A 27,010-nucleotide genomic window follows, 5' to 3' on the forward strand; every position below is an offset into this window, starting at 1 on the left:
CAAACCCAAAATTAGAGAACTTGTCTTAAACATGGATATGGATGGATGGTTTTAATAGAGGGCACCTGAGGCTGTGATGGATAACCTTTCCTTCATCACACATTTTCCTAATTAATTTCCTTCTTTAATCCCATTAATTAAATACGGAGTACCATTTTACAAGTTACCGCCTCATTAATTATCATATTTTGCAAAATTAAATAAAATACAAGCATCTTATTTCACAAATTGCCACCTTGTCAACACTCCCAACATGAGAAATCAAATCAAAATATTTCAGTCATCTGGTTTTTACCATTTTGCTCCTACCAACGTTGCATCCAATTTCATTAACAGGTAAAAGACCCCGACTAAGACGAGACCAAAATGACTTGTATGTCGGGTCAAAAAGGCAACAGCTTTCAGATCCAAAGCTTATTAGTTAATACTACATCATAAATGTACATAGTCGCATTAAAGCAGCATCAATCATCGAGAAGCTTCCGATATTCTGACAGCAGTTTCGGGATGTCCTCCATACGCAGCTGGAAATAGTATATGCAAGTACAAATCAGCACAATAATTTTGTACCCGTAGTTAAAAGAACATGCATGAGACATCAGCAATGTCAACAGATTTAAGTTGATAAAAGAACTGGACCATGATATACAGGCTTTCTTCAGCACAAGAACTCTACAGTAGTACGGAAATAGAAAACCTTTTTCCACTCACCCTGATATTTGACGAAAACTAGTGCACATATGTAAAGATTCTTACCCCTGTGAATTTTGATGCCTGTTAATGCTATTTTACAACAATGAAAAAACATAGGTCTGACAAGTGACATGACGCGTTATCTGAATTTCAGAATCATGAAACCATTGGCTACTTGACATTAAACAATATAACACACACAAAAAATATGAGTCAGCTAATTGCAAGTAACCACAAATATGCAAATAAAGCTATTGTATGGCGTACAGCAGCCTCATCCTATGTTATGAGCTCCTTTAGATTGTAAGTCACTATACTCTACCATACAACAGTCTTATACAGGACCAACTGACATGTAACACTATTGAAATAGAAATATACAGATCCGAATTGTCAAAAAAAAAAAAAAAAAAAAAAAAAAAAATATAGATCTTAATTGAAATCAAGTAGATCATCATACCTGAGACACATCTTTGACATGGTAGAAGCCATAAATACTATTTTCAAATGTAGCAGATTCCATAGGGGGCGAAGCCAATCCAAGAATAATTTTCTCCCTGGCAAAAATAGCATTAGCATCACCCATAAGTTAGAATCAAATCATTAGCACGAACGAAATAGCGTCAACAAAATCAAATTGAGAAAATTGATGAAAAAGATTCCACGCCCCCTTGAAACCCAATGTTCAACATCTTTTTTAACTACGAACTCAAAACATTAGAGGTCGTTTAAGATAAGTCACAGACTATCTTACCCTTGTTCAATTGGTTAATAACGTTTTCTCCTCCCTAAAGCTTTTAGATACTTGATTACTCAAGATAGTGTAGATATTGCTCTTAACTAAGCTTAGCAATGTCTAATCTATATAGGATTCAACAATGTGCCTTTGTGATTCCTCCAATAGTACATGCGAATTTGACATTTCATAGAGTGATTACTAAAGGATTCAATCTTGCTTTAATTATTTTTTTGAGGGAATCTCGCATTAACTATGGAGCATCAAGTGAGAGTGAGTATATCCATGGAAAAGGAACAAGGTTGGAACTACACAGCATGATCGAGACATCCTGTGAAAAATTACTTACCGACTCAGTTACCACTCCCTCAATTAATTAGGTCCAATATGGATCCCTTAATGCCATTATTGCTAAATGCTTAAGAGTTTCAGACAGCTGGAAACTTACAAATGACGCTGCTTGACAAGGCGCTGATAGTCACGCAGCAAAGGTCCCAGCTCTTTCAGCTTGATCAAGCTAGGTTCAGCTTCCCTCCAGTAACTGCGAAGCACCTCGACCATCTTTTCATGCAAAAAAAAAAAAAAAATTGTCAGAACCATAAAACAGAAGATAACAGGTGATCTGCTACAGCGTATTTACATATATACCTGATTTTCTGGGTCTGATTGATCACTCAATCCTCTTTCTGTCATGAATTTCACAGCTAACTTTTGTAGCTCTTCGTCTTCTAATTCATCCAAAATATGAAGCTCAGATCTACAAGGAGTAGCAAAAGCTTCAAATCTTCTTTGTAGTTCGGAGATTGCAGACTCTTGACGTTGGCTTTCCTGCAAAACAGTAAAAAGTGATCAGAAGTCATGGGAATATCAAGTCTGAAACCAATATCTGATATCTTATGGTCACAATGAGGCACTTGGTTAAGTGATTTACCCCCAGCTTCTTTCGCAAGATTGCCAAGAATGACAGCCCACCTACTTAGATTCATGGATAGTTGGTAAATAATGGGGATATAAATGCAACAAAAGTCAGGTGTTATCATAACCAGTTAACTACAGGCTTGTATGATAAAAGCTGGGTAATACTCTCACTTTATACCGCCTTAATAAATAAACACTTGAGGCCCTTAGGGAGATAATGCACGAACAGTATGGTGAGGAGATCAATATGTATACCACTATACCCAGGTCTCGCAGAGATGGATCCCAAGGAGATAGGAGAACCTCAAATTTGTGGTTAACTAGTCTATTAATAAGAAATTCTGAGACATACATTCAGGGCAGACTGGAATGTCACATCTGATTCCTTCTTGTCCTCAGGATGATGCTTTTGAAAGGATGAAACAGATCTCTTTGAAATTGGATCCTCTAGAAATGTGGCAAACATAACATGTAATATCAAAATTAAAGCTGAGGACATACAATGCTAAAGTATATAGAGTGTGCCTTAGAACTATTTAGTTTTTAGCAAAATCAAATTAGCAATGGGGTCCTCCAGATCATTTCAGTTATTCTTTGAACAAAGACTTCGTAGAAGAGTCAACGGCAAGTCTGCAACATTACTGTTTACTCACTTCAATGCAAACACGCAGCTATTAACCACTTACTGAATGGAAACAAGCATAACCTTTCTAGGATACTCGCTTGGAAGTCGCAACAGATAAATAAGATATGGACTATGGAGACAATCCAACACATATTACAAGGAAAATTTGGGCAAGAGAAGACAAAAACGCAGATAATCTGTCTATAAACGCAGATAATCTGTCTATAAAATATCTATGGCAATTTATGAAACATCAGCAAGAAAAATAGATTGACTCTTGGTACAACAATCATCAAGTGTAGAAGGCACAGGCAAGTGGTTCATTCAGTTAAAAAAACAACTAAAAGTAAAAGAATGTTACTGGGATAAACGGGGTACCTTCTGGGACCAACCACCAAATGTCACCGAAGGTCGATTTACCATCAAAGCCACCGAATAGTAGATAGCGTGAACCTATCAAAGTCAAAGAATGGTATGCTCGTACAGGTGGACCATCATTGGTAGTGGGTAACTGTTTCCACTGCACTGAAGCTATTACCATGAACAGAGAGGAGAAAATGAAGAGATGTGAGAATAAGCATAGAATACAAATGAAGCCTTATGCAGAGAGGTCATTGCACATTTGAGACTACTAAATTTGCACATTTGAGACTACTAAATTTGCTAAAGGCTAAAGCTTTCAATGGACTTTGTGCTATAACTTTTATGTAGTAAATGTATATGCGGCTGTAAAAACAGGTATGCTGAATTGTTGCCTTTATGAAAGGAAACCGTCTGACATTTCTGGCCAAAATTTAGCAACAAAACTCAATAATGTTGTCCATAGGACCGAATTACTTCTAGCAGTACAAAGTTCGATTCTCGGAAATTTAATTAAGAATGGTACTCCCTCCATCCCATTTATATTGTTTTCTATTGACCTTCGTGGGCAAAGTGGGAAACTGCATCAACTTCGATCCATATTATCACAAAGTACACAAAAGTACACCTTGCTAAAAATGATAATATGAGAATGACCTGATAAAATAAACATTGTAGCTTTACATATATTTGGAGAAACTAATAGCCAAAGTTAGCGTTGGTTGACCATCTAAGTAAAATGAGGACGATAAAAATGGGGTATGACCGTATGACAATATCACTGGGATGGGCCAAGAGCAAGGTTGGCCCAGCTAAGGCGAGACCCATGAAGAGATGATAAGCATGCCCACGCCAGGCGAGTAAGATGTGCCGTTCCCATCCATCCAACTAAGCCTTCAACTTGGGCCTCATTGTGGTTGTCAGCCGTTGAAGTTGCCATTACCAAAAAGTCAAAAGGTCAAAGGACTTTATAAATACCAAATGAACCACTTATGAAGTAACTTATAACAAATCTCTTAGTCTTTCTCTCTCTGCGATTTATACCTAAGAACCATTAAAGTGGTCTTAGACTTTCTTAACAAGCCTCTTACTCATCGGAGAGGGTTCATCGACTACCCTCAGGGTGAGTTTTTTATTCTTGATATTTGCGCAGGCTTATCAGCTGGCCCAATCTCAGCAAGCTCAAGAAAAATTCGCATAGAATCCCTTTTTGTGCCTAAAGTCTGTTGCGTTGTTTCATACCCAAAACAAAACAAAAATTATAGGCAAGCAAACTAATGTGTTTAGTTCAATATCACTGGACATTACTACTTGAACTAGAGGTGGCTTATGAGTAATGTCAGTTTTATTGGGTCAATCAAAGATGGTGTTTGAATTATTTTTGTAGACCGAGAGTCTAGAAAAATATAGAACTCACCTCTATCTAGGACGACACAGTCATTGTAGAAGATGTCATAACGACTAAGCCAACCACCTGTTCCATGCCCTCCAAATAATAATAACTGAAACACAAGACAGAAGCATTTTCAATTATCCCAAAAGAGGACACGGCGACACGCAGAAGACGAGAACTCTACTCATTAGTTTATTACCATAGCTCTTACGTCCAAAATCGATAAAATGTATTGATGTTGTTAGATTGGGAATGAACAGGTAAGCATAACTAACTTAAGAAAAAGTAAATCACGAAAAGAATTTACAGTTTTCTCAGCACCCAGCACAAAAAGTTAATACACGATTCTATGATGATTTATTATCAAAACAAAGATCAACGACTACGCAAGTAAAGACAAGCACTAAATGAGTTGTTACGACTTACGAGCGTATATGACAGTGAACAGAAAAATAGTTAAACGCAACAAAAGGTTGCTACAGATGATGATATTTTGCATCAGAGACTCAGAGGAACAGAATTCTAAAAGACTTAGACGCCAAACATCTAGTCTTTCAAAGGGCTCATTTGATTCTTATTGTCTTATTCATGCCTTAATGGTTTAAACAATAAAATACTTAGACGGCAAACAGATGATGATATTTTGCATCAGAGATTCAGGGGAACAGAATTCCAAAATACTTGGCCACCAAACATCTAGGCTTTCAAAGGGCTCATTTGATTGTTATTGATGCCTTCATGGTTTAAACAATAAAGTGCAAAGCCACATCAAAATCTATGGTAGAATTAATCAGAGAGAGATTTTTTCTGGGACAGGACTTACATAGTGACCCCTAGATGTAATAGTATGACCACATCTTGAGGTAGGAGCCTGACCAGGAAGCTTCAGTTGGGTCCAACCAGGTGGTTCATTCTCTTCCTTACACAACGAACGTAGAAAACAGAATAATTTAGCGCACATATAGAACCAAATAATTCTAAAATTTAAAATCAGAAGAGTGCAATGTATTGAATTTCGGATAACAAAAAGTAAATATGGCAAAGAAGCCATACATTAATCCCCACCTTTATATACAAGGAACTATCATTCGGGCATGAAGCAAGCAACATTCATCAGTCTCAAGACTCTCAACAAATTTTGTATAGGCAAAGAGTCATTCTGACTATAAACAAGCATATCTGCTTAGCATACATAAGCTCATATCCATGGAAAGTTCCGTAGGGTAAACCATCGAGGAAACGGAAAGCACAAATAACATGCTCCTGGCCGTTAAATTAGTTAGCTACACCTTGAGACAGACAATAGCGCGACTGAAAAGCTTAGAGGATTTCCCCCTATCTTGTAGAAACTATGTCCAGTTGAATCCCACACAAGGAGTCGCTAAAGCAAATACACCATCACATAAGGGTACGCAAAATCTTTACTTCCATAAAGCAATCTCAGAGCTGATCACCATCCACACTATATAAACGGTAATCTGACCATTTTAGAAAATTTTCAACTCTTGGCCTAGTCCCTCCGTCACTTGACAACCATGGACTCATGGAGGGAAACGCCACACCCAATTTGATTATAGTCCTGGATCTAATTGCTTTACCAGTAACGAGTAAGGGCGCGCGAACAAATAAGTGACGCTACAAGATCGGCCAAAAGTTCTAGAAGATAAGGTTATCCACCACCCAAAGTCAAATGATACAGAGCATCATATATAATTTTGACAGGTATTCTGGACAAGATAACTCCTATATAGCAACAAAAGCAGAAGATAGATCAAAAAGTCAGTTACCTTCGGCAATGATCCCCTTTAAGGCCCATAAATCACCCATAATTCCACTACTTCCTACAAAACACAATAAAATGTATGTGACAAAAGGAGCAAGAAAGACACTAACAGCATCAGTCACGGTAGCAAAAATTATAGCCATAGCCATAGTACTAGTGGTAATAAGACAATTGATGGAATGTAAATACAAAATATTCAAATATAAATTCGGATTTTATTTATTTGCTATGAACATCCTCTTAAATCTAACTTCCATTGAATTGCATTCCACCACAAACTCAGGCAAGTTACAAGGCTTCTCCCTAGTCAACCTGAGGTATGTCAATTATTAATTTAGTTTGGAGTTTAGACACCATATCTTAAAATGGTTATGGTATACATCTTAGTTAGGTGCAAAATTTATTTTACCTCTTCCACCATAAACTAACAGTCGCCTCTCAACCATGGTAGCTGTATGACCACATCTAGCCGGAGGCACATTTCCTGAAATTGACAGCTCCCTCCATTCCAAGGATACTGTATATACAAAACAAAACAAAAAAAGGAACGGCAAATCACTTCCAACTTAACTGGTAGAGGGACGTCGAGAAGCAGGAAATACGCCAAGGAATCTTTTACAAAATGAGAAGCATACAATTTTTTCTCCATTTACAGTTAAGCTAACACAAAATCTTCGGAGAGATAATTGCGCTTCTTTTAGAGAAACACCCTCACTAGTGTTACATTAACACGGGTAAGTTCGCACACAACGGGCAATTACAGAAACAATAAAAAAAGTTGATTGGAAATTTGTAATGTCAAGGTTATGATGAAACTTACTTGTGTCCAAAACGTACACATCTGACAACCACTTCTTACCATCCCAGCCACCACACCTACAATTATTGAAAGGCTAAATTTCATGCAAATAAAGCACAAATTGCATCACATTGATACAGAAATACACACATGACAATCTTTTGATTTCCAATAGGGGCTGCAGCAGCAAAGTCTCGTGCAGGAGGCAAGTCTCCAAAACCTGTCAACTCTGACCACTGCCATATATCTAATAGCAACAAGTAATCTCTCAGTGATTATACTGGTAGCACAAAATTAATAAAATAAAAGGACAAGTAGTAAATAGTAATGCTAATTATAAACCCTCAGCACAAGGAGAATTAAAGCTTCTTTTGGATAATTGGGGGGTAAGGGTAGGTTTAGTGAAGCACATAACAGAAATCTGTATTACAAATCAAAAGATAATAAGGTCTTACCAGTGTCTAATACCCAAAAGTCACCAAGCCTGAAAGCAATAATAACCAGAAGCTGATCATTAAATCATCATCATAATTATCACAATAAGTACCCCCAAATACGCTCAATCATCAAGTGGCTAAGGAGTCGTGCATATGCACAATCCCCTGCCAAGGAGGAGTTGATTAAATTTGCCACGTAATCAAAAGGCGAAAGTGGAACCACCTTCTGCTACTTCGTCGAAAATGAATTTAGACAATTTAAAAAACAATGTTTTCTCCATTATGATAAAAGGGATAAAAAAACGTAAATTATGAATCTTTGGCTGCACTAACAATGAAAAAGAGTAATGAACAACACAAATGGATGAAAAACTGATTGTAAAGACAAGGTGTCGATACAAACCTTTTGCCACCAGAACGGCCACCAAAGATAAACATATGGCAATCAATAGCAATGGCAACGTGAAAGGCTCTGGGAGTAGGACCCACTTGATCAGCAGAACCACTCCCGGTGCACTCAGGCTGAAACCACAGCTTATTCTCTGCCTCGTTGTAAACCAAATGTTAGTGTCTCTCTGATGATTATAAAATTAAATTCGTATATGTCAAGGCCTGAAATCCACCCCCACTGTCAGTCTGTCAGTAGGATACACAGAGTTGTAGGTGATGAGCGAAACCCGGAAAAGCTGAAATCTTTATTATAAATCAATTCGACACAATCCTACAAGTGTTTGCATTAGTAAATCTAGCTAAGCTGAGATCACAGGAATTAATGATTAAAATATGATTAAGTGAATGAAAAGAAACATAATAATAAAAATACCAGCATCATAGACGACCAAATCAGTGAGGAAGCGTTTATCAACAAGACCTCCAAAGATGACAATTTTGGAACCACCTATATTAACAGCGGTGTGCCCACTTCGAAAAACAAACAAACAATATAAATCAAAAATGGGATTAATACAACAACAACAAAAGTAGTTAATTGCGGGAATGATGGATTTAAATTGGAATAGTAAGTGAGTATATAAATAAATAAATAAATACCTACCTACGAGGAAGAGGAAGTGTGCCTGAGAAATCAGTAGAGGAAGCTTTAACCCATTCATGACTCTGCATCATCATCATCCTTTCCTCTTTCTTTTCCCTTTTCAGTTTATGCGATTACTTCTCAAAATGCTCCATCCTTAGTATAGAGGTGTATATATAAATTATATAGGTATGTAATATGTTGACTGTTGAGTAGTTAACATGCGACACCTGATTTTAAGAAAATACTTGTGTTTTCACGGTGCTGATATATTACTGTTTGTAAAGATGTGTTTAGAGATCATTTGGTTGTAATTAAAAAAAAATACAGAATGCATCTTACATCTAAACACGCTGTCAAAAGTTCGTCTTGTAGTACAGGGAGGAGTACTTGTCCGTCTTGAAACAAAATAAACTAGGTTACTTATTAAACTTTTTAAGTGGAATTTGAGTGGTAAAGTACATTTCAGAGTGACGTTTGATTACTCTTTATTAATTTCTCTTCGAGTTAACAGTGTTGATGTATAAGGTTTCCCTCTTGATTGAAAATCTTTTGTAGTGCCAGAGAAAAAAGCTATCTAACCGGAGTAAAAAAAAAATGTTTGTATCAAGTTCGTACTATCTTCAAAAAAATTTGAAATGCATTTTATATGATGTCTAATTAGATTTGGATTTAAAGAGATTTAAAATTCTCGATAGTATAGAGCAAGTCTCTTGTAAAACAGATTTGTGATACAACATTGTAAATTGTAAAACCATTAATAAAATACTTTGATGCCTTTATTAGCGAATCATGGTAGTAAGTGGACTGTGGAGGTTATTAGAGTGGTAATCAAGTAAAGTAACTGATACTTCCTCCATTCAACTCCACTCTACCATAGTACAATTTGCACAAATGTTAAGAAAATAATAAAGTAGTAATAAAAGTACAATGAAAAATGGGATGGATGATTAATTTGTCCATAAAGTGGGTAATTATGTGGGCCAACTAGTGGCATTTTGTGTAAATAATTGTTTGCCATGAGGATAAAAGGGTCATTTTACTTGGTTTTTATGGAAAGTGGTAGAGTGGAGTTGAATGGATGAAAAAGGAAATATGGTAGAGTGGAGTTGAATGGAGGAAGTAGTAGTTATTGTAAGACTGATATAATTGCACTGGATTTTGCTAATTTATAATATAAATAAATTAAGTCAACTTGTACTAACTAATTATTTTTCAAGTACTATTAAGAGTCTACATGCCTCGGCTGAACCATGTTTACCAGCTGCAACTGGTTTTCCAGCGGCAAAAATTCTCTGAGTTTATAACAGGCATCTACCATGACATTCACAAGCAAATCACAGCTATCCTTTTCACTCGGCTCAATGGGGTGCAACCCGAATTGGTCACCATTACATGAAAGAGAAGTGGCCCATGCATAGATTCTCTCGGTCGAGGTCCAGAGATAAGAAACGGCTGTTTCGGCAACTGAACGCCACTTGGGAGTCAAAAGAAGGGAGGAAAGAGTGACTGGGAGATCAAGTAGCACAGCTTGGGGATCCGTAATCAGGAAAGGCATATACTTGCAGGAGCTACCAGAGAGCAGACCAATGAAATGAAGTGCCTGGGAAATAATGACATCTTAGATTAGTCATACGACTCACACCCAACAAAATCCAACGTTCATCAAACATGAGCTGATTTGCTGTGCCAAATCAGACAATATATCTGAAACACATTGGATGAAGTCATTTTAGATTCAGAACATTTTCGGGTCATTACGGACATGGCTATCAAGGTTTTTGTTTAAGTTCAGATATTTTGGGTAAGGTTGGGTTAATCTAGTTTCAGATCTACTTCAGGTTTTTCCTTTTAGGTTTAAGCCATTTCCGTGATAGGTAAGAGGTTTGTAGCCATCATGAGAGAATTAAAATCGTCATTCAATCATATTTAAGAATTATTTCAACGCATGGCTAAGTACGACACATTGGTACGCAAACCAAATCATAAAACGTGCACACTGCACCAATACAGTATTGAGAGACTCGTCAGCTGAATAGATTTTCACAGTAAAGGTTGGCTTACCGTTGACGGGTACTTTGTTATGCAGCTTATTTCAAGAATATCAATAAGCCATTGTCTCCTCGCGCCTTCTATATTTTGAAGCGCTGCTACAACTTCAACCAGCACATCCCACATATCTGTGAATATATCAAAGTATGAATGTGTGTTATCTTCATTGTTTGTCAAAATAAATAAGGAATTCCTTTTTTTTGAAATATGAATGTATGTTGTCTTCTTTAATGATTGCTAACTAAAGTTTCTCCAGTGCAAACTACATTACTCCTAAAAAGTCCTAATGCCTTAAAAAAAACTATGGCAGGTGGGGCCCTAAGGGATCAAATGTACACAACCAGCTTTAGGCCTTTACCCCTATGTTTGAGAAAACATAATGGTTGTCCTCTTTACTAATAAATCCATTTCAACAAAGTGTCCCAATATCTACTAATCTAATTAAATTTGCTTTGAAAAATGACGTACTATAGCAAGCATAACTCACTATATTGTGTATTTTTCTAACTTATAGCACAGCTGTCAATTTGTTGCAATTCCCAAGCACCATTCATTATGGATGATCCAGAAATGGTGTTAATGAAACACGGAAGGGTAAGGATGCAAAATCCGACCACCCCATACCCTGTCATAGCGACAACCTTTGTGGTAATAATGTAATTGTTGTGTCAAAATTTCACAACGCTTGATCTCGCTATCCCTCCTCTCCCTCCCCTCCTCCAACTCTCCACAACATCACACAATCACCAGACAAGGTTACTGCTCTTTCTGCCATGTCTCTGGACAACAAAACTAAACCAGCAGAAGACCCCAAAACATCCTCAACGGCCCCATAATCCCAAAACTTCATCAATGTTGGTTAGGCTAGTAAGGTTCTTAATTGATATTAACTGAGCAAATGGTCAGTTTTCGGCTTTTCGCCATCCAAGGAAAGAGTAAGTAGCAATCTTCAAACATTCACCTTCCTGCTCTCTTAATTACCCCCTTTGATGGAAATCCCACACATTTCCACACAAAACAGGTTTCATTTGATCATTGTTAAAACACACTTTTGAAGCAGAAAATCTCTGAGAAATGAATACTAACTGAGCATTTACGCAGTTCAAAACAACGTTCCTAACCACAATTTTTCACAAAAGTGCAAATTAAATGAGGAGTAAAAGAAGCCGGGGACAAAAAGTAAAAGCATAATAATTATGGATTTGTAACTGTAATACTTCAGGAACTAATTATTTATGAATGGAGCCAAAGCCTCAAAGTTAAGCCTATTAAGTGATAAAATAGGCAAATTTCAGATTACATGCAGATGAGAATGATCATGATTATTTTCGAAAACTAATTCAATTAGTCATGAAACCAACAGATCATTTTACAGATAAAGTTAAACATTACTATACCGAACGGACCTTCTGATTTTGTGCACATCATGTATGATTTTAGCTTTCCAAGCTCAGTCGATGGCATAGAACCGATTTTCACGAGCTTAGCCAATGACAACATCTTCTTCAGATCTGCTCCAAACAGCTTATTTCTTTGCACTTCATCAACTGGTGAAAGCTGAGGTAGTGCATCAGTTAGTTCCAAACCAACCCAATTGAATAATTCAAATGAATGTTAATCGCGTTTTCACGCGCAAAACCATAACTCTGAGTTGACCATTAAAATAATGATAAGAAAAAACATTACTTTTGGAACAATTAAACAATATGCACCATCTCACTATCTCAGTTAGGGATAAAAATCAGAGGAGGAAAAGTCATACCTGCAAAAGGGACATCAAACAAGCTTGTCTAGTGTTGCTCAAGCATGCCATTGATTCATGCCATAAAAGGCAAGGCATCTGCTCCTTTTTAAGAGGGGTGGCACAAGGTGATGCTGGCAACAACTTGAAAAGAACTTCCACACATTTCTCCATGCCATACAGGTATTCAGAAGTGTCCTCAGAAGGTTTATTGACACATTTGGCAAGAGCTTTCCAGAAAGCAAGCTGAAGAAACCTTTTCTGTCTAGTGTTTTGTTGGTCCGAATAAATTGGGGAGGACAGGAATTCATGCATGTCTTCTAGTAACATCTGATTTCTAGAACTCGAAAATATCCTCAGTAGATCAGGGAGATGAAACAGCAGGCAAGACTGCATAACTATGTCAAGTGTGCGGAACCTTGAGAGACAGGTCAAGTCATCAAGCAAATTTAAGAGGGAGTCAAATTTTCTAGCATGAGCTACTGAGAATTGTAGACATTCTTCAAGCAAGCTTTTGTTGTCACAGGACAAACCATGACGTAAGCCAGCTACATGAGACTCATATTTGATGCAGCGTCGAATAACAGCTCCCCAGTCAAACTCTGGCAACCTAGGGGCATCTGCAAGACAGCTCAAGACAGCAGCTACTGTGTTGACATGTACCTGACACTTGAATAAAAATACCCAAAAAAAAGTCAATTCACGGGTAATCTCAACCCCGCTCCCTCGCAATTAACTCCCATGAATGTATTCTTCTAATTATTTTATACTTCCTCCTATTCTCTAACATCTTCACATTTCCTAAAATGACAAATTCACGAAGATCTTCTACTTTCCTTATTATAGTCTATAATTTGTCGTTCTTAGGACTTGTGACCCCACTTTTTCTCTCTTACTTTCATTTTCCTCCACAAATCTCACTCCTCTTAAAAACTCCTCAAAAAACAATGTGGAACATCATAGTGAATAGGAGGGAGTAAGAAATACCAAATTTAATACTACCTCCAATCCACACCAAACTAACCATTTGACTTTTCACTGTCTAGGAGACGGCACTTTGACTATGTTTTTCTTCATTTATATATTATTTTTTCGAGTCGAAATTATAACTCTCCGAAACCTCTTTTTTTAACAAAAGTAATATATAACTCTCCGAAACCTCTTTTTTTAACAAAGGTAAATATATCAATTTTATATATAAATTTCTAAAATTTGACTAAAGATAATCAAGGTCAATATTTAGCAATTTTGACTTTAAAAAGTGGATGCGTAGTTTGGTGTGGATTGGAGGTAGTATGATTTTTGTTTAAAGTTTCACACTTGATGTTCAATATAAATATTCTCTGAGATAAATATAGAACAAAAAATGCATATGGTCACCAAGTTTTGCTTTTGCCGATTGCGCTAATTTGATCTAACAGTTCTTTTAAAAGTCGTTCTTACTCATAGTTGCCCTAGCACAGAAGATTTGTATGTGATGAAAGTTGACTACTCGTATTTTTCTTTCACTCCTGATTAATTATAGCTTCATGGTAATTGCAGTTAAAAAGTAACAGTTTAAGTTCTAAACCTAGAGTAATCCCCAATCGTCAATTACATGGAGCAATGAGTCAGTCAACTTACCTTCGTATAATCTAACTGCATCAGCCATGAGGACAGCTTCACAACAGTTGCATCCTTGGAGAAACTTTGATCAAAAGGCTTAGAGTTAGCCGAATTATCATCAACCCTACCATAGATTCCATGGACCTCTTTGGACCATAGATGCTCCCTAAGAAATGAAATTGCCCATGCTGCATATGCTTGAAGTTGCTTGGCATCAGGTTGTTGCGCAACAAGAAACATATCTTGCATTAAACCCGACAGATTTTCCACAAAAGATAACCTTGAGAGTAGAGGAGCATCAATATGAGATGATTCCTGGCATATTGATGAAGTGCGTAAGCGAATGAAGAATGAAGTAAATAATCAGAAATTCTGTCATAAATACCTTTTGGTTATAGTGTGTCTGAGGAACAATTGAAGAACATTGATAAAACAAGCACCCAGCATCAGCACCCATTGTGTTTACCACCCCAAGAAAAGCACCTAAATGAACAAGGTCGGGATAGGAGGCTGAGTAGATAGTTTTGAACAATCCAAGCAGGTTTTGAACCCGTTCAGGATCTAATGGAAATAAACCTTCTCCCAAAATGGAAGCAAGTAGAGCACCGCCTCCAACACATGATGCCATCAAAAGGTTTTGATACAAGGTGTTAGATGTTTTGACAGTAATTAGTTTTGAGATGAGATTCTCGTAGGATGACAATGCATCATTTAACTCATCATCATGCATCATGTCCACTCTTCGACAAAATGAAGCAATAGTTGGAAGCACCAGACAAGCTCCAATGGATAACAACATACTTGGACCACCAAAATTGAAATCTGAAACTAAAGAGCTGACATTAGCAACCAAAGATGTGCACAGTAATTTTATACTGCGGATAGCATCATAAGACCCAACTCTGAAGAGTGCACTAGTAGACAAGCCTAAGCCTAGGACAAGTCCAGCAACACCCCATATGTCACCATCCACGTCATCACAGTTATTGAGCACTAATCTGCAACTGCTATCCACATAATCATAGTCCATATCCGAAGCCTTGTACTCATGAAGACTCTCCAAAAGATCAGGTGATATTTGAGAAACTTGACTTATAGCTGATGATAAATCCCTGACAATCTTTCCTAGAAGAGATTTCTCCTGTAGAGTGTAGTTATCCTTATTAGGAGCGCTCTCATCACTAGCAGTTCTTGTAAGGAGATCTTGGCACGCGAATCCAAGACCAACACTGCAAGCCCCTTTAACAAAGCTACTTCTGCTCTGACATGACACCTGAGAAATGTTGAATCAGTGAGACAGCAGAAGGGAAACAAGACTGTTACATCATTCATTTTGATTACTGCTTTTCAACCACCAAGGAATTATTTGGCAAAAGCAACAAATGAATAACTCATTTGTGACGCGTCACAAGCTTGTGAAGGAGAAATGTGACCATTTTATGATAAAATGTAATCATTATTTGATAAATAAGAATTTGTAAATGGTTACTTTTTATCATAAAATGGTCACATTTCCTGTGTCACAATTTGTGACCCGTCACAAGAGAGACCAGTTGCAAATGATTAGACAAACGGTCTAATAACAATAGCATATACCACCATAACTGTAGTGATAATTATGGAATTATGGTCCATAAGGAAGAATGTATCCGAAAGAGGTGTAGAGTGATGAACTGGACAAGAAAAACATTTTTCGCTTATTCACTGTTTACTTCAGTTCGACAGTCTAAGGGTGTGTTTGTTTTTTGAGAGGTTAGGGCACTCACACAGAGTCACAGATGCAGTTGTCATTAGAGGTAACATATAGATATTCAGAACCACAAGTCTATATATCAGCAAGAATGCCTCTTGGGCTCAGGTTTAAAACTTAAAAGGCGTATGACGCTACAAGGATCTGTGGAGACAAGGCGCACGGTTTTTGTAATTTGTAAACAAATCTGAATTGTGTTAACCAGAAGCTGACGCAATCTCTATAATTATCAGGAAAAACAAAAGTCAGGAAGGAAAGTATTAAGCAGTGAAATGTTAACCAGAAAGTCACACTTATGAATGAAGCACCTAATATGAATTTCCATAAAATACAATTATCTACCTCAAAAAGCCCACTGACACATTGGAGTTTCTGTTGACGATCAGTTGCGTGCAAGCAACTTGAAATTGCACCAATAGCAATCGCCGCTGACCATTGGCGGTGCTCATGCTCGTGCTGGGAAAGCCAACCTAGTAAGAACTTTGAAGCAGTCACTTTGACAGCATGGGCAGAGGCAGGCAAGATCTGAAAAAGAATTAAAAAAGGTGTAAGTCTAAACAAGTCACATGCAAATAAAGAATATATATTGGTTTTTTATCCCATTCGCATGCTCAATAATGCCTCTTGCGACAGGTCCAGCTTTAAAGGCTATTTTATTAAACTGTAATCAGTGTATACTTTCATTCTCTAATCTAGAAGTTGGAGATTAGCCAAAGAGATTAGCCAAAAACTTTCCGCTGGCATGCTTATATATTTGTATTTTCTTTACAGCCCGTCGTTGGGGTTATTTTATAGGTTATGTTACTCTAACGCTATATAAGTATTAGAAGCAAGTGTCAACATAAGATGTCATAGGATAGTGTTGAGTAGAGCGTACGCATCGTGTCGACACATAACACACGACAAAAAGTGTGATCAAAACATTCTTTTCAAGGATCGCAATGTACAATATACTACACAAGACAGTTGACACTAGACTCGCAATCTACCACGTAAAGTAGTACAAACAAATAACCTGTCTTTAGAGGCATGATCATAACTTTATGGTTAGACCGCGCGCTTACAAGATTTGCCATTATAAACTAAGAGTGGAAATCAAGATGCCCTTCCGCATAACAAACGAGAGATGAGTAGAAGATGATTCAACATTTCAACTACTGAATTTGACTAGTAAAAACTCACGAGTGCTGAGAGGCCCTAGTCAAGACTACTTAGTACTTACAAATACTCCGCTCTTGCAAATTAAGAGAAAAGATAAGGAAAGGGAACAAAAGCTAAATAGGGCAAGAGGAGTTGAATGGAAAAGGAACAAAGGTTGTATGGGGTGAGGGCGTCTGATGTACGCAGCCTTACTCCCTCTACTAACAACCTAACACATAGGGGCCTATTGAAGTTGTGGTATCCTGATGAGCAAAGACTACTTCACAAAAAAAAAAAAAAAAAAAAAAATGTAACCATTTTAGGTAGGGAGCATTTTGCTTTATTTCATCATAATCTAAAACCAAAGAAAAATATGTCTTTAACTCCATTAGAAGTGGAATGTAACTATGTAAAATAACAGGATAGATTAGCGTGCTAAAATGGCATGGTTCTAATGACGCTTATTCACATACACGTGCCTTGAAAATCTTGTCTCTAGCATCAATACTTGCAAGTTGCATCAATTTTATGAATTGCATGGTTTTTAAATTTTCAACTCAATGTGGCTATTGTCTCATAACCCAGACAAGAGGGAGACTAAAAGATAAGGATGTGCACATGTATTCTTCCCCAAGCATCAGCAATGCGACCTATACTGGATAGCAGCATAATGTCACTTCAACATTATCAGTGGAACCAAATGGAACACCAAACCATGCAACATATTCAAGAAAATACTCCTACGTTAAAATAGTCCAAATACTCCTATGTCACTTATCCTGATTTGCCTCATTTGTTTACAATAGTCCTCATAAATCTTAAAAAGCGGAGTGATAAGAATCGGAGGGAGTAAGACTTAAGAAACAACTCACCAAACAATATGCACCTATTGCAAGAGAAATATTTTCTGCCATTCTTGGGATTGAATCTTCAGCAAGGTTTATCATATCCTGCAACGGCAAACAGACAACATCCAACATTCAACAAGGTGATAGATTTTGTTTTGCTTCTTTTACTACTTCTTTTTTGCTTTTGTCTAACAGTACAAGTACAACTAGAAAAAATATTAAATAAATTTCACAAATACAACCTTAAGGATATCATTAGCAGCCTTTGATGTTCTATCAAAGACAGTGGATGATGCTTTTACAAGAACACAATTATAATCTTTTAGCCAACGCTTCATTAAGGATTTCCACGACTGCAACGAAACAAGTGCAAGGAGAGTGTTTCTTGACAGATGAAGCGACCCCGATACCTCCTTCACAATGTTGCGATATTCATCAAAAACATCATCTGCATTCTGTACACACCAAATAGATTCATTGAGCCAAACACAGTAACATCATAGTACTACAACACGTGCATGAGTTAATTATCTTACTTTGAAATTTCCTCGTGTAGAATCTTTGTTAGTAACGGGCAGACAAAACAAAGCAGCACCAGGCATGTCTTGTGGGTTACATCTACCTGGGTTATGTAACAGACACAGAGTAAGTAGCGACTACTGCAAGTGTTTCTTTTCTCCCTTTTTCTTCCTCTTAATCTGTTTGTATTTTAAAATAGCAACTTGAGTTCATCTTCATAGTATAGAGTTATCGACTACAGTCGAAACCCACATCAAAAAGGGAAATCAAATTCTGTCTCAGCACTCTCCCACACCGTGTTGAATCAAGTCTATTTTTGCCAATAAAGCCAGTTAAAAAATGTCAAATCTTTTGAAACTTCTACTTTTCTAGGTTACAGTAGAAGTTAAACCTCCGTGAAAATGGACAAAGTACGATTGTCAAAACGGATGAAGGCAGCATCATGGCCGTCATCTCGATGATATCTTTTGCGCATGGGTGTCCCCCCCTTGGTGTCCCTTAATTAATATCCTTATCCAAATGTATATGTATTTGGAATGACACCAAGGTAACTGAAAGGTGATTAAGATCCACGCCATTAAAGAGAAGCTCGCATATGAAAAACTTGATGTCAAAGTACAAAGTAAAACTCCAACGTGGTGAGATAGAGGTCACATTCAAGTAAACTTCCCTTTAATTCAAGCTGATGAAGATGTCGTGTTTCCAAACAAATATATCAGCAACTGTACTGCACTTTAGCTAACCAGTAGCTTCGCTTTTGAGGGCCTAAATATCCAAAATATGTACCAAGTGCTGTGTAATAAGATTGGTCCATTGATTTCCCTCTAACTTAAATATTACATTTTGACTGGTTACTACCTAATGGCTCTGCTGCAATTTGTGTCATTTGAAGGACCCTCATCTCAATATATGATATGTCTATATATATAGGTCAGCCACCGAACAAGCGACTGAAAAAGAATAGGGCCTCGAAAGAAGGGACTATATTTACAAAGAAAAAAACAGAAGATACTAAATACGAGTAAAATTTTATGATATGTTTGGGGACTTTCACATGCAAGCACCCTTCAATTACCTGAAGAGAAAACCACGCGAGGAAATACATCTAATAATTTCTCAATTTTGCTTCTTGGGGCTTTTTTCTCACTGATCATTCTTCGTCTCATACTGCAAAAAGTCGCAAACGAGTAAGTCCACACAGAAGCTGCAGTAATTAGTGAAGCAACTAAACCCAGATCTATAATTAAGGGACACCAAATAGATGACGCCCATGAACAAAAAGGAATCATAGAAGTGACGTCCATATGCGAAAAGACACCATGGGGTAATGCCCATATACAAGAAAATACCTATGCTCATATGCTATAATCTTGGTTTTAAGTTCTCCAATCACCTTGAGAATGTCAACATCAGTCTCACTAACCAGCAACTCCATACACTTGACCATAAGATCCGGCAAGCTATTTTGAATTTGAGACACCTGCCAAAACAGAGTTTAAGCAGAACACAAAAGCAATGAGAAAAGGGAATACAAACTGGAAAACAAGGCAATTTAGAATCAAAATTGAGAAGGGTGCATCATAATTCTAGACGCCTGCTAAAACAGAGTTTCATCAAGGCACAAAAGCGATGAGAAAAACAAGTAAAAACTGGAATACAAAGCAACTTAGAATCAAAACCGAGAAGTGCGCATCATTTATACAAAAGGTCCAGATTAACCTCAAAATGGTTTATTGCCACAAAGGCAGTGATCCGAGCTTTCTTCCAAAGTGGGTTCATGGAAGGGAATATATGACTTCCAATATTCCACAATAATTGCAAGACAGACCCAGAAGCTTCTGTGTAAGCTTCAGCATCAGTAGATCCCCATCTCAAAAGTCCACATAAGCTGTAAAGGTATGCACAAACACAATTTAGCGGAACACTCCTCGCCTCCTAAGAAGGGATCCCTAAAAAGAGCCACGAATAAGGAGTATATGGTCGTAATACGTGACTGGAAATGAACAAAAGGATAAACTGACAAAGGCATGTTGCCCCCCAGTTTAAACATATGCAAGGAACCCAACAGAAAAAGGATAGTTGTGCAAAGACCGTTCGTTACCTATACGCAACAACTGGTTCCGCCAAGTACTCCTTCACATGATTTGCAATGACATCCCACGCAGTATAAAAATCTGGGTAGAGAGAAGCAATTTGAGAGCGTAACCAAAAGGCTGTGAAACAATTATACGGAATACTACAATAAGCCTTTGTTTGGGAACATATCGAGGGAGAGGGAACACGGGGCAGATGGCATGGACTTATGGGCCAATGTCATTTTACTTTCAAATTTTTCCTAGTTCGGAAGGATTTTAATATGTATTGTAGGAGGGAAAATGGATCGCTCCATCTCCCTCCCCTCCCTATCCTGCCAAACTAACTTGCTAACCAAACAATGGAACTTGTACAACACCTTTTCCACAGTCCAAATCCCTCCCAAACAAAGAGTAAAGAAAAGCACTGAAGACCTGATAAATCTAGTTCAAGACATCTTGCCACATACAAAAGGGCTAAATTTAGTGTTTCAATAAGTATCCTCACATATTCTTTTCATAGCATTACTATATTTGCTTCATTTTTAATCAATCATCTTTGAGGTTGGCTTACAGCAGTAGTGTGACTTTTCCTATTCCCTGGTCAGACTTCATAGGTCTGTCAAGTCTAGGGTGCTACATGCTTAAATCCCTATCCCTAGTGAATAATCATGTGGATTAAGTGCTTACCAACTGCATCAGCTTCACATAGAAAACCAAGGCTCTGCAATCCCAGAGCTTGAACTACAGCATCACGACACTCAATGCACCCCTATTGATTTCAATGTAAGAAGAAATCATTAAGGTAAAGAGCTGTAAAGAAATAGAACACAGAGTATAAATAAAAATGTCGAACGCTTATGGAAGTAGCAAAAAATCCATACAGCAATAGACAGTATCAGCTCAATACCCTTATCAGGGTTTTGCCTACATATATCACGAAGGCAAGCAGCCATGCTTATAACAACTGTTCGATCAGATCCGAATTCCCTGAAACATTCAGGCAGCAGAAAAACCTACAAAAAAAATATACATGCTATCAAAGCTCAGTCAGGCTTCCATGTCAAATTAATGCAGCGGAATTGCTGAAATATTTTTGTTAGACATGTGATGCAAATAGAGAAAGATACTCCAGCATAGCTCGTTAAATCTTTCCACCGCAGATACAGAGTAAAAGAGGGTAAATCATCATAGTAACATAGCTCTCCCTGTCTGGAAATAGGAACATATACTAAGACAGGGAAGTTGCAGTTACAAGACTAGTTAGCATTATGGAACTGAGCGTTGATTAGAAGTATCCAGCTTCTCGGACTCGTTTATTCATGAAATATCCTCATGTTATAACCTAAATAATGTGTCTGAGTGTCACGCCCATGGTAAAGTGACAAGTGTCGAAAACAGGTGCGCAATGTTATAGTGCCACAGTAACATAAATCCACACAGGTGTCTACAGATCAGTGTCTCACTAAAATAGTTGACCAGCAAGCAAAGAAATATTGTTAGCAATATTTAGGTCAAGAAAGATGCCAAATTATAGAATCCAGTCAAGGCCAAAGTTCCAAATAGTCTGTCAATGAACTAAGTTCTTCGCCTATCAGTTTGGAGATTAATCTATGCTATGTTGGAAAATTATTATAACCACACATATTAAAGTGATAACTCTCAGGATGTGAAATGCACTCTGAACTTTTTTCACTCCGATCCACCCGCTCCAACGCCAAATTTTCTATAATCCCAAGAAGACCCATAAAGTTTGTCAAAAAAAAAGTAGACCCATAAAGTTTTCAAGTACCCTCATCTGTGTTTACTTGTGACTTCACATACCCTATATCATGAGTTTATATTTTTTTCATAGTTTCTAAGCCTTGTATCTGACTAGCTGGTACATCTCTTGGTCTCTCAAAACCTCATGGAACTTCCATGGCTCAGTAGTAAGTTAGATGCTTCAGCAACTAGAGGGAACACAGCGCATCTTAAATGAGTGCACAGAGACGGAGACAAGATACTTACTTGCAAAGTCCCAAAGACCTTATAGTTCATCTCCCAAGCTTTACACAACAAACGAAGTGCTGTAGCATACAAGATCCTGCAGATAAGTTTTCATCGTAAAGACAAAAAAAAGACTTTCAAATGCATATCTTTGTTCAATGACATAAAGGATTTTATCAAAGTAGACAGAAACTATTGCATCTTCAAATGACACTCTTTCCATAAGCCCGCAGAAATTTAACGGGATAAGGTTCATTTGGTAGCACAATAGTACATGCCTGTTTGTCAAATTCCAATTAATTACAGTTCATATTTGCTTACCGATTCGAATCCTTCTGAAGCATAGGTAATACAGTCTGAACTATCAGCGGTTGCATCGCAGAGTGTGAAGCAAGCGAAGGAAGCACTCTCAGTAGTTTTAGCTGCAAGAATATAGAATTCCAATGAACTGATATTTCAAAGTTATGAGCAGTGCTTGTACGATAGTTAAATAAACCAAAAGGTGTACCAGCATATCAGTACTACATTTGAGTGTATCCCTTAGAAAATTGCTATAGTATAAAACTCCTAGCAACAAAGTAACGCCAAGTTTCGGTTCCATCTCTCCAAGGGACGCTAACAAGTCTAAAGCAGAGAATTCCAAAGAATGATGCATAACCAGACTCGCAACAACTGCACCCAGTAGCAAAGGCATCTCTACATGCAGCAGAGAACATGATCAATGGAACTACTTTGATTGCATATCAGAAGGAAAAAATATTTAAGAACTTTACCAGGTGATATAAGTTCTGCTGTTGATGATACAGACACAGAAGATTTTTGTCTCCCAGAGTTCCATGAAGCATATTCTTTGAGTTGATATAACCAAGATGAGGATCCATTCTCTAGAACAATGTTATGTCTGCTTGAAGAAAATACGTTCAGATAGAAGGAACCGCAAGGTAAATCCTGCAAGAACGACTCTAACCATCAAACAAAACAGAGGGGAGTAAGTCTAGATGACTGAAGTTGAGGAAAGAACTGCAATCAATAGTCCATCGAAACTTCATTTAGTTAGTATGTATATCTATCAACAATAATCATTTGGTTCGATAATTGAGTTTTTGTTAAATTGGTAGAAAGCCAACATCAAGGCCGAATAATGCCTAGGGTTAAAAAAAATATCAAATACTTCTACAACTACAATATTAATCCTTTAACATGACAAGTTCGTCAAAGGGAGAACTTTTGATATACAAAAAAAATGTGTCCAACACTTCGACCATCCACCCTCCTCCACGAGCAAGGGTTTGTTTACTAAATCCAGCCACAATAGAATAGAGCGATAAATCATGTATTTACCTGAAGCCACAGATGCTGCAGAAGCCTGAAGATGATTGTTTCAGGTTTGCTAACATGCACAGCTTCTCTTTGAACAAATATGTTGTACCCTAGTGGAGCCAGATCATTTCCAAGGAGCTTTTCCAACAACAAAATAAATCGAGATGCTGCTTGTTTAACAGATTTTGACGGAGATGACATCAAACTGATGACAGGAAAGAAGAACAAACGCACTTCACATAGGTTAAATGCAGCTTTGCTCACAGCATTGTCTGCAATGTGACAATGAGTAACTGATTAAAGATACTAGTTAGAATCAGATATCTTTGGAACACGGGAATTTAAGTAAATTATACACGGGCATAAAAGATTTGATGTAACATTTGCGAAAAAATTATTATGAGATGTATTGTTTTCAGGCTCCTCAATGATTTGCAGGAACCTTCAGTTTTGAGGATTTTGGGGATACTTTCTTCTGCCCCTGCATTGTTAAGGATGAGATGGTTGGTCCTATTTTAGGAGATCAACCTATTTTTTTTTTTCCTTATAAAAAAAAAAGTGATACTTAATGACTTAAATGATCATTTCCGAAGGCAGAAGGGAAGAGCATAGAAGCTCAAAAGATTGTAACATTCACGTATTTTGGAGGGAAAAAAAAGTACGTCAATAAACAAAAAGAAGCTTCTAATCAAAATGATTTCAACTAGACTTTCTGTATGTTAATTAGTGAAACAAGCCAAAAGAGGGACTGATCTTACCATCTTGAACATCCCATTTGAGAATAAATGCAAGGAATTCCAAAATGAATAATTTTTCATCCTCAAGTTCAAGGTGAACGAGAATAATAAAGAGAGATCTCACTGGTCGGAATAACTCCGGGACAAAACGTAGTCCAAGCTTCTTGTGATCACTCAATAATCTCCTTGATAGACTAAGAATGGGTTTGCTCCCAATAGAACGATGTTCAAACTCCATGCATAAGGTTAGAAGATCATCCAGCAAGTGTATTCCCGCCAATTGGGCTTCATGTCCCATCTGACAGAAGAAAAACAACAGCATTGCTGCAGGTGACTCAGAACACTCTTATTTTGACACTCAATCCTTTATACAATATTGACGTATTACAAAAGAACTACAGCCAAATAGGGTAATAAGTTAATGCCCAACAAACAAGGTCCTACAGCGCAAAAAAGCTAACTGGTCTATGAAGCTACTACGCAATGAACAACAGCGGAAATGTGTACAACAAGAGGGAAAAAAAATACCAGTCCCGAGTTTAGCGTGCGCTGTAGCTTCACTATATGAGCATCCACCAAGAGCTCGGCGAAAATCACAAGATTCATTTGATCCTGTCAAAAAACAGAATTACATGAATGAATATAAAACTCTTCAAATTAGCAATCCACTTGAGCAGTCTAAACGAAAGCAAGTTACCTCTGCAGAAGAACAAGGAAAACATCCAAGGCAGGCAACCAACATATCGAAAAGGGAATCGGTGTCGTGGAGCAAAGAGCAGTACACAGATACCAATGATGATACCACATGAGTGAGGAATGACAGTAACGATGAACCAGAAGAACATATTGTGGATATAGAATACGTTAACAACGGCCTTATGTAGTCACAAGCTTGATTAAACCTACACTTATCGGCGTGCACTACAAACAATACAAGCTGCTGCACAAGTTCATCTCGCACCTCTGGACGACACGAAACAACCTGAAATGCAAAATGATCAATTAAGTCGTACTCCCTCTATTCCACTTTTACTGCCCAATTTCTATTAACGGTAAAATAACAACCGGAGTGAGTAGTAGTTAACAAATTAGGGGCACTACTAACATACTAAATTTGGATAAAGGGACAACTATTTTAAAATAGATTTTGGAGGGAGAGGGGATAATAAAAAGTACCTGAATAAAGGGATGATTGTCGAGAGAATGAAGGGAGAGAGAGGGGAGAGTGTTATTCCGAAAGGCGAGACGGAGAAGGAAACCGATGGCTTTAACGAAGAGAGGGACGAAGCGAGGAGAGGTGACGTGGAGGGAGGAGATGAGATGGAGGAGTGCGGCGGAGTGAGTGAGCTTAGAGTGGTTAACTAGGCGGCAGAGGTGGCGGACTGATTGGTCGACCACGGCGGCGGAGTTGGAGTTGAGGCACTGAGTGATGGCTTCGGAGCTAGGCTCGGAGTTAGGGTTGGAAGCGAGTTTGTCGAATAATTGGATGACGGCGTAGCGTTGGAGTGAGGGTTGGGGCAGTCGGGTTCGCTCCAGAAGTGACCCGTATGCATCCATGTCTGCAGCTACTACTAGTACTCACAACTAGTCATGTCACTGCCTGCTTCGTTGGAATGTTGGGAGAAGCGCGGGAAGGTGGTCGTGTTGGTAGGAGGACTGGAGTCTGGAGGTGGTCTGATGCTGGGTTTAGCTATATAGTCCCTCCGCTATTCTACTCTTTTAATAACCCCCAAAATGAAAATATGCATATCGAATTATCGATCTTCGCTCGTATTATAAAAGTAGAGTCTAAGTATGAGCCTGAGTCCGAACTCTTGAAATTAAGAGATCGGGTCGGCACATGTGATATTTTACAAATCTGAACCCGAGCTCGATCTTTGCTTGAATACCATTTTTCCGACCATTATTATTTTCATTATCACGTAATTTTTAACTTAAAAAATTCAATTTGAACTAGTATTTTTTTGTTTATTAGCTTAAAATAACATTTCTTGTGTTATTTTCTTTTCTAAACTAATATTTTAATTAATTTACCGCAAAATTGATATAATTTAAGTAAATATTATTGATAAAAAATTAAGAAATTTAAAAAATAACGAGCTCAAACAAGCTTTCGAGCCGAGTCTTAGTGTGTTCGGGCTCAACTTGGTTGAGGCTCAGTTTGACTCGAACTCGGGCTCGATTTGATCATGAGCTTTCGCTTGAGATTTGAAGTTTCCAAGTTAAATACTCAATTGAACCCTTTCGTTATCAAGCTAAAACTATAGGCATAAACGATCATCAACAAATCTCCAGCTTAATAAACAAGGTTTGTATTCAACCAAAAGGCAGTATTTTTGGAACTAGATCTTTATCTTTCATTTAAATATCCAAAAATCAAACTCTTGTCTTAATGGTCGTTTTCATACATTATTTCTTATTATCGACCAAATGTTCACTCAACGGTTGAACTCATTGCCA

The 27,010-nt window shown here is 37.6% G+C and overlaps 2 protein-coding genes across 3 annotated transcripts; both read right to left on the minus strand.

Annotated features, from left to right (window-relative positions):
- Positions 1-201: 201 nt before the first annotated feature.
- Positions 202-9,060, minus strand: LOC141619750 (protein GLUTELIN PRECURSOR ACCUMULATION 3-like). Its single transcript, XM_074436768.1, has 16 exons — positions 8,799-9,060; positions 8,568-8,665; positions 8,148-8,286; positions 7,763-7,791; positions 7,458-7,554; positions 7,329-7,384; positions 6,918-7,025; positions 6,513-6,566; positions 5,549-5,640; positions 4,750-4,834; positions 3,351-3,503; positions 2,700-2,794; positions 2,078-2,257; positions 1,878-1,990; positions 1,154-1,250; positions 202-524 (listed from the first exon to the last, which is right to left on the minus strand). Exons 1-16 carry the CDS (start codon positions 8,873-8,875, stop codon positions 465-467), a joined length of 1,533 nt encoding a protein of 510 aa, XP_074292869.1. The 5' UTR covers positions 8,876-9,060; the 3' UTR covers positions 202-464.
- Positions 9,061-9,969: 909 nt separating this feature from the next.
- On the minus strand, positions 9,970-26,306 carry LOC141619751 (protein RST1-like). 2 transcript variants are annotated; one of them, XM_074436770.1, is made up of 25 exons: positions 25,727-26,306; positions 25,248-25,532; positions 25,079-25,162; positions 24,572-24,848; positions 23,835-24,085; positions 23,267-23,441; positions 23,002-23,189; positions 22,815-22,915; positions 22,515-22,590; positions 21,389-21,520; positions 21,195-21,276; positions 20,534-20,606; positions 20,152-20,320; positions 19,782-19,912; positions 19,508-19,599; positions 18,450-18,535; positions 18,156-18,368; positions 17,938-18,015; positions 16,268-16,450; positions 14,561-15,448; positions 14,194-14,490; positions 12,592-13,233; positions 12,236-12,386; positions 10,842-10,957; positions 9,970-10,380 (listed from the first exon to the last, which is right to left on the minus strand). In XM_074436770.1, the coding sequence occupies exons 1-25, from the start codon at positions 26,105-26,107 to the stop codon at positions 10,003-10,005; spliced, it is 5,529 nt and encodes a 1,842-aa protein (XP_074292871.1). In that variant the 5' UTR covers positions 26,108-26,306; the 3' UTR covers positions 9,970-10,002. The 2 variants fall into 2 exon arrangements, with proteins under 2 accessions (XP_074292871.1, XP_074292870.1); XM_074436769.1 differs by having other exon boundaries at positions 12,592-13,239.
- Between the last annotated feature and the right edge of the window lie 704 nt (positions 26,307-27,010).

Source organism: Silene latifolia, chromosome X (assembly GCF_048544455.1).
Source record: "Silene latifolia isolate original U9 population chromosome X, ASM4854445v1, whole genome shotgun sequence".
NCBI classification, from domain to species: Eukaryota; Viridiplantae; Streptophyta; class Magnoliopsida; order Caryophyllales; family Caryophyllaceae; genus Silene; species Silene latifolia.